The sequence below is a fragment of the Oncorhynchus clarkii genome, chromosome 17 (assembly GCF_045791955.1).
Source record: "Oncorhynchus clarkii lewisi isolate Uvic-CL-2024 chromosome 17, UVic_Ocla_1.0, whole genome shotgun sequence".
Classification (NCBI taxonomy): domain Eukaryota; kingdom Metazoa; phylum Chordata; class Actinopteri; order Salmoniformes; family Salmonidae; genus Oncorhynchus; species Oncorhynchus clarkii.
The window spans coordinates 12,982,367-12,990,686 of NC_092163.1; the positions used below are offsets into that span (position 1 = coordinate 12,982,367).

The window sequence follows — 8,320 nt, forward strand, 5'->3', positions numbered from 1 at the left end:
CCAAGTCAATAAAAAGTGTTTTATTTACACAATATGCACCGTTATAAAAGACTATAGCATGACAGCCACATAAAGCTGTTTGTGGCAGTGAAAAAAAACATTCTCTTTAATAGGCTAGTAATGGCACTCTTTAGGCGAGTAAGGTGACACTGGTCCTGGGTCAGTTTTGCGAGGACAAGCTTATCCTGGATCAGTATCTAGTGGCAATTTCACCCACCCCAGAGTAATTTTAGGCTGGGTGGGCTCAGATCCTAGATCAGCTTTTGGAACAAGCAAGGTCCTTAGGTCTGCATCACAGTTGATAAACTTCAGTTAGCCAATTCAACTGGTTGGGCATTTTGCTTTGATCCACTGTCTGTGGTTGGATAAGACTTTTGTCATTTCTCATCTCACACAACCCTAGTCTTTTTTTTTTTAGCAGGGGCTTCTTTGAATGTCCTCATGGGTTGTAGGCCCCTGCAGCCAGCAGTAGGTTCCTGCGGGTGAAGTGCAGGTGAATGACAGGGGTGGACTTGGTCATGTAGGTGCCTAGCAACAGCTCCTGGGAGTTCTCTGGTAGATGGATGTGACCTGTTGCTGCGGTGAAGTCATCCAGCTCCACATCATCAAAGGCCTTCAGTGTATCCCACAGTTTAACAGTGTTATCCATTGAGCCTGGAAAATAATATTATATAAGTGGAGTGGTGTAAAACTACAAGCATACATTTCTTGTAGACCCAATATCCCCCTAAACCATACTGTGCTTGCTCAGATATTTTCTTTTCGCATTGTCCTTTCAAGTATGGTGGGTGCATGACCAGGCCAGCACAAAGGGCTCTGTAGTGTAAAAAGGCTATTACATGCCAGTTAGACTAAAGGGGCACCAACCTGAGGCTAGTATCTCTCCGTCCCTGCTGAACTTGAGGGCGTAGATGGTGTCAGTATGTCCCTTCAGCTCTCCGACCATCAGGCCGTGACCAACATCCCACAGTAGAACCCTGCCGTCAGTTGCCCCCGAGGCCATGAACTTCCCATTGGGGGAGAAGGCCAGGGAATGAATGGGACCCTGGGAACCAAACCGGTTTATTGAGATGGAGGTTCAGTAACATCATACACACTACTCTTGGTGTACAGTATGCAACAAGCTATTTTAAATCATACATACAATATACACTGCTCAAAAAAATAAAGGGAACACTAAAATAACATCCTAGATCTGAATGAATGAAATATTCGTATTGAATACTTTTTTCTTTACATAGTTGAATGTGCTGACAACAAAATCACACGAAAATTATCAATGGAAATCAAATTTATCAACCCATGGAGGTCTGGATTTGGAGTCACACTCAAAATGAAAGTGGAAAACCACACTACAGGCTGATCCAACTTTGATGTAATGTCCTTCAAACAAGTCAAAATGAGGCTCAGTAGTGTGTGTGGCCTCCACGTGCCTGTATGACCTCCCTACAACGCCTGGGCATGCTCCTGATGAGGTGGAGGATGGTCTCCTGAGGGATCTCCTCCCAGACCTAGACTAAAGCATCCGCCAACTCCTGGACAGTCTGTGGTGCAACGTGGCGTTGGTGGATGGAGCGAAACATGATGTCCCAGATGTGCTCAATTAGATTCAGGTCTGGGGAATGGGCGGGCCAGTCCATAGCATCAATGCCTTCCTCTTGCAGGAACTGCTGACACACTCCAGCCACATGAGGTCTAGCATTGTCTTGCATTAGGAGGAACCCAGGGCCAGCCGCACCAGCATATGATCTCACAAGGGGTCTGAGGATCTCATCTCGGTACCTAATGGCAGTCAGGCTACCTCTGGCGAGCACATGGAGGGCTGTGCGGCTCCCCAAAGAAATGCCACCCCACACCATGACTGACCCACCGCCAAACCGGTCATGCTGGAGGATGTTGCAGGCAGCAGAACGTTCTCCACGGCGTCTCCAGACTGTCACGTGCTCAGTGTGAACCTGCTTTCATCTGCGAAGAGCACAGGGCGCCAGTGGCAAATTTGCCAATCTTGGCGTTCTCTGGCAAATGCCAAACATCCTGCACGGTGTTGGGCTGTAAGCACAACCCCCACCTGTGGACGTCGGGCCCTCAGACCACCCTCATGGAGTCCGTTTCTGACCGTTTGAGCAGACACATGCACATTTGTGGCCTGCTGGAGGTCATTTTGCAGGGCTCTGGTAGTGCTCCTCCTGCTCCTCCTTGCACAAAGGCGGAGGTAGCGGTCCTGCTACTGGGTTGTTGCCCTCCTACGGCCTCCTCCACGTCTCCTGGTAGCGCCTCCATGCTCTGGACACTACGCTGACAGACACAGCAAACCTTCTTGCCACAGCTCGCATTGATGTGCCATCATGGATGAGCTGCACTACCTGAGCCACTTGTGTGGGTTGTAGACTCCGTCTCATGCTACCACTAGAGTGAAAGCAACGCCAGCATTCAAAAGTGACCAAAACATCAGGCAGGAAGAATAGGAACTGAGAAGTGGTCTGTGGTTACCACCTGCAGAACCACTTCTTTACTGGGGGTGTCTTGCTAATTGCCTATAATTTCCAACTGTTGTCTATTCCATTTGCACAACAGCATGTGAAATTTATTGTCAATCAGTGTTGCTTCCTAAGTGGACAGTTTGATTTCACAGAAGTGTGATTGACTTGGAGTTACATTGTGTTGTTTAAGTGTTCCCTTTATTTTTTTGAGCAGTGTACATTTGTACAAAAGGACATGTTACTCAGGGCTGTGAAAAAAATGAATTCAAGTTGTTCCTTTCGCGCCTACTAAACATGACCTTGAACACCAAACCATCCTATACACATTCTATTGGAAGAGAACAGACCACCAGGTGCCCTACGACCTTGAACTCTTCGTACCTTGTGACCCGTGAGGATGCGGACACAGTTTCCAGTCAGGACGTCCCAGAGGCGGATGGTACGGTCAGCTGAACCCGTGGCCACGTAGTTGGAGTTAGGGTGGAAGAGGGTGCACGTGATGTCAGCCAGGTGACCAGCGAACATACGCAGGGGCTGGTAGTGGTCAGTCGCCCACAGACTGCAGAAGAAGACCAAGCAAAACCTCAAAAAGACCAGTGGCTGTTTTCTTGTGACCCATCAGGTAAACAAAACCAAATTACAGTCAGGCTTTTTCTCTAGACATAAATTAAACCTTGAAAGTCCTTTCAATAGAGGATTTCCATTGAACATCCTTTTCAGTCCAGGAAACAGGCCCAAAGAATGCCATTCATCAATTGCATTGAAACAAATGGAACATTAGGTGTTAATGAGGGTTCTTACCGAGCGACTCGGTCATGTCCCCCAGAGATAAAGTAGTAACCATAGGGTGAGAACTGAGTGTCCCAGACAGGGTAGTTGTGTCCTTTATACCCCACCAGACAGGTGAACGTCTGCAGACTCCACAGTCTGACCGTACCGTCCTCAGAACTGGACAACAGGTAGTTCCTAAAAATACATGATTAGAGGAGAATTGAAGTTAACCGTAGAAATAAGAACACTAGAAAAGACAGTAACTCTAGTGTTTCAAATCTCTATGAGGTTCATTAATTCAAACTATGCATCCTTGCCTCCTCTTTAACATTAGTCCAATACGCCCCACTACATGATACACCCAGGTCCAGTTCTCCACACACAGATTAAGCATCGTCCTGGACTAAAAAGCCCTTAGACCAGGGGTGTCAAATAAAAACTGTTTCTTGACTATCCAGCTCGCTAATTAATCACTAGACAGTCAGGGAGCATAAAAAATTCCATTAACGATGTATAGTGGACTGAAAATTTGACGATAACGAAATAAGACAGTTTCAGTGCGGCCTTCCAGACCTCATTGAAGATCGAATGCGGCCCCCGGGGCAAAATCAGTTTGACACCCCTACCTTAGGCATTCTTCATTGAGCATTCTTCATAGTCCAGGACCAGGTTTAATCTGAGTTTGGAAAATCCCCCCCCCCCCCCCAATGATCCCTTTATAACATCTTACCTGTCAGGGCTGAAGCTGATGCCGTATACTGGTCCACTATGTCCGTACAGGATCTTAGACTCACTGGCCGTCTTCTCATCCATGATCCTCTCCAACACGTCATCAGACTCTTTATCAATATTACTCAGGTCTACAGGGAGATGAGAGAGAGAGAGGTAGCAGATTTAAAGTCATGGTTACTATCAATTTATGTGCAAGCTTATGATCTCAAGTTCAACAATGGTTATAGATGGCTTGTGGAATGCTACTTTCAGCCTTGGTCATAACATGTGTTTGGATGTGTGCACGATGCATTGTATGTTATCTCTGTGGTCACCGTTGTCATTTACCTGCTGCAGATTTGACCCGGCGTAGTTTCTTGGGTGTGACGCTCCACACCCTAACGGTGGAGTCAGCGAAGCCCCCCGCGATCAGACTGGAGTCATCTGTGAAGTCCACCGCTGTCAGACCCTACAGGTCAAAGGTCAAGACAGAATACTGTATGTTACTGCATTGTTTTGTGGTAATACTGTGAATAAAATTTTATTCAAAATATTTAAAAAATGATGCTTTAGAAGCTTCATGTTGATAACACTGAGCTCATCACAAAAATATTGAAATCAAGTACTAATACTTGATAAATAAATACTAATAAAGTTATCATTCAAACATTCAAAATCCATATCCAAGCATGGCTGACCTGGTAAGCGTTGAGGAAGGAGTAGAAACAGATGGAGGGTAGGTTGTCTGGGCCCAGACGGATCTTCTTAGTGGCCTCCTTCATGTTCATGATCTTGTCCAGCTTGTCAGAGTCCTTCAGCTCGGGGAGGGGGATTCTTGGATATTAAAAATGAACATGGTCAATTTATACATCATTCATAAGTCATAATCAGGCAGTAACAGTTGTTACAATGTGGAGGGACTGCAAATGCTAACAAGCTTCGTGGCTAACTCTAGTGCAAGAATAGAGTACAAATGTTGTTCGTGGTCTCTGAAACACAAGGAAATCTGGGCTGTGTTCATTAGGCACCAAATGAAAACGGACTGAAAAAGGGACTACCTGGACTGGTCCAATAAAAAATAAAAATGTTCCCTAGCAAAACGGTTCGCTAGGGCGTGTGCACTAAGGAAAGCAACGCAAAACTAAAGAAATGCGTGTCCGTGGTGACGTACCTAGTTTGTTGGGGTGCGTTGGGGTCCTGTTTCTTGCTCTTGGAGCCCATGCTGTCCTTCTTCGGTTTCTTCTTCTTGGGTTTGCCCTCTTCGTTCTCTGCCTCCTCATCCTCATCGTCCAGAGGTACCTCGATCTCTGGCTCCTTCAGAAGACCATAGAACACCTGCACAACAGCCAGGAGTGGTACAGTAAGTCTAGTCAGTACAGATAGTTTTAATCTCTCAAATCAGAAAATACAGTAATGCATATCTAAAATGAACTCACTGGCTTGCTCACACATACAATGATAACACTACCACTTTAAAACAAACCAGCTATAACAGATTTTTGCTTCTGCATCACTCACACCGACAACCCCCCCCACACCCACCTTGGCTTTGTTGGCATCTCTCTTGCCCTCCCCAGCCAGACTGCCCGACATGGCATCAATCTGACTTTTACTCCGAGGCATCCCGTCAAAGATATCAATATAGAGATGTTCCTGTATAATATTCCAGATCTGGTTGTTCTGACGTTCCTGCAGGTGCCTCTTCAGTAGCTGGTAAGATAACATACGATACATTATTGTCAACTGCCACAGAGACCTTGACATTTCTGGTTTCTCCTCCCCCCCCTCAGTCAGTGCTGGGATTTGAAGTTGCTGGCCCACCAAGGCTACTTACCTGGTAGGAGTCTCGGGAGATGCGGAGGACAAACTTGCTGGTCCTGAAGTCCAGCATGGTCTCGTTTCCCTTCATGTGTTCCTTCTTGGACATGCTGGAGAGGATGCGGAGGTCCTCCTCGTAGTAACACTCCTGGTCACCGCTGAACCTGAGGTAGGGAGAGACAGCAGGGAGCAGAGTCAGTGGATCTAACAACTAAATAACGCATGCATAGTGTCACATTACACTGAGTTAGGCAGCTACAAATAGAACAGGTTGTTTCCCATTTGATTGTGGAACTCCCTAAAAGTCCCTGACAAATCAATACACCAGTTGGACCTACAATCAATAAAAGACATGTACTTGACAGGCAGGAACTTTGGAGACGCTACAAAGGAGCAACAACACTACCAGTCCACAACACTTACTTTTCAAAAAACTGTTTAGCCTCATTCTCGTGGTTGTTGTAGACCAGCTCCAGGTACATGTGGACAAACAGTGGGTAGAAGACCTGGGAGAGTTCAGCTCTGTGGCAGTCCAGGACAGACTCTATAAACTTCTTCAGGCCGTTATAGTAGAGTGGGTAGAGGACAGGGTCCCCCTGCTGGCTATAGGCCGACAAGACAACGTTGACGTCTGGTTGGTCTTCCCCACCTGATGCTGCCACCACTGTACAAGCACAGTAGTAGTTGTTAGAAGAATGAATATATTAGAGTAGCTAACTAATAGTAATATAACTATTGGTCTTATCCATAGTAGTTTTGGGGTTGGGGTGCTGCGACTAGTAAAGGCCCAGTGCACTACTTTTGTGAAAACAGAAGCTAAATCTATTTTGAGTGTTTACCAGCGTTTGTAACCAGAGTCTGATAATTATCTGTACAAAACCGTCTGTTCTTTCCTTTTCCATTTTAGTAGACGTTCTTTATCCAGAGCAACTTACAGTAGTGAGTGCATACATTTTCATACTGGCCCCCCGTGGGAATCCAACCCACAATCCTAACACTGCAAGCGACATGCTCTACCACCTGAGCCACATCAGAAACCACTTGATGTCTCAATGCTCTCAATTACTGTATTGTGCATTGTTGTTCTTCATGGTGATGGAAAGTCTACAGGTACAAACCTAGATGACCAGCCTATGTACAATACAGTAATGTACATTTACATTAAGTGGTTTGTAAGGATGTTAAATTGTGGTTTTTCAATTTTATTTGGTCAAGAAAAAATATTTAATTTGAACTGGATGTTTTGTGTCTTTGCCCATAACTTTCTACCTTTTGATGTAAATTATTGAGGACAGGGTCTTGTTCTTTCTAGATTCCATTAGAATGACAATCTCAGAGAAAGGGACAGGGCAACAACTCCAACTATTGAATCCTGCAATGATACAACTACCTTTTTTTGCCAAAGCAGAGAAGCTGGAGGGAAAACAAGTGCTTCGCGGTAACATACCTCTATATCAGTCCGCTTATACTAATAAAGGCCGAGCGCACTACTTTTGTGAAAATATTTTTTCCAAAAATATTACTATTTTGCATTACTATTTTTTAAATGTTTTATTATGTTTTTTTCAGGGGGTGTTGCACAAACTCAGCACCCATACTTCCCGCGGCTATGGTCTTATCGCAAGAACTGTTTTCATACATCTACCAGCAACAGTATGAGGAACAAAAACAGCAGTTTCAGGACTGGCTGTCAAGCTCCCTCATTCATTCAACAGTATGCCAACTGGCAATAACAAATCAATTGCATTGCATGCTCTTGTGAATATGCATAATATCATGTATGTTGGTATCTTAGCTGGGTAGCTAGCTAACAAGGCAAATCAAAACAATACGCATGACTTTTGAATGTGATCGCACGAGACCTTTTGGGGGTGCGGTGGCCGGGGGTGCGACGGGGGTGGCGATTGACACTCGGCTGAGGAGAGAGTTGGCATCCCCCCCATCAGCACTGACATTTGGGACGCCACCCGATCCAGCTCCTGCCGAATCGGATACAGGGGAATCATCTGCATCTGCAGATAAGCCCGCTTCTCGCCGCAAAATGTCGACCGACTCGGTCAATTTATTCCTCTTGAGAAATTGCAACACCGCGAGCAGTGTCTGTTGATCTTCACCCGATCCCGCTGGAGATTTCGATTTACCGCCTGAAGACGTAGAACCGGGTGACGAAGAGTTTGCATTTATGTTTCCAGACCCATCGTTTGTTATTTCTGTTTTTATGTCTTTTTCGACCTCCATATTGAGCTGACCATCTTGCACAGCCGCCATTTTCGAAATGAAGTGCGCATGTACGGGCAAAAAAAAAAAACGTGGACCGCACAATATCTAAAATTCTGATTGGTCCTCCCAAAGAAGAAATTGTAGTTTCGTTGGTTCTCAGTGGTGTAGGCGAATTCTTAGAGGACCGTCATTCCTGTACAGCAGCCAATCAAATTTCGAGTTTATATTTTAGAAACGATTTATTATGGCCAAATCATATTTCTTGCTTGTAGAAATATTGTGCTATGATGTTTACATTTTTGTATTATATGAAAATCTTG

The 8,320-nt window shown here is 45.2% G+C and overlaps 1 protein-coding gene across 1 annotated transcript; it reads right to left on the reverse strand.

The window, feature by feature from the left end:
• Nucleotides 1–3: 3 nt before the first annotated feature.
• LOC139370295 (transcription initiation factor TFIID subunit 5-like) lies at nucleotides 4–8,066 on the reverse strand. Its single transcript, XM_071109686.1, has 12 exons — nucleotides 7,643–8,066; nucleotides 6,204–6,444; nucleotides 5,797–5,944; nucleotides 5,505–5,672; nucleotides 5,134–5,297; nucleotides 4,661–4,796; nucleotides 4,311–4,431; nucleotides 3,982–4,111; nucleotides 3,282–3,446; nucleotides 2,862–3,039; nucleotides 868–1,045; nucleotides 4–654 (listed from the first exon to the last, which is right to left on the reverse strand). Exons 1-12 carry the CDS (start codon nucleotides 8,046–8,048, stop codon nucleotides 440–442), a joined length of 2,250 nt encoding a protein of 749 aa, XP_070965787.1. The 5' UTR covers nucleotides 8,049–8,066; the 3' UTR covers nucleotides 4–439.
• Nucleotides 8,067–8,320: the final 254 nt, after the last annotated feature.

What these genes read in the sequence shown, in the direction of transcription:
- LOC139370295 (XM_071109686.1), bottom strand. Translation starts at nt 8,048, where the DNA reads ATGGCGGCTGTGCAAGATGGTCAGCTCAATATGGAGGTCGAAAAAGAC. An exon ending in GCTAAACAGTTTTTTGAAAA is followed by an intron (nt 5,945 to 6,203) that starts GTAAGTGTTGTG and finishes TCCCTACCTCAG; the next exon opens with GTTCAGCGGTGACCAGGAGT. An exon ending in CCTTCCTCAACGCTTACCAG is followed by an intron (nt 4,432 to 4,660) that starts GTCAGCCATGCT and finishes TTTGACCTGTAG; the next exon opens with GGTCTGACAGCGGTGGACTT.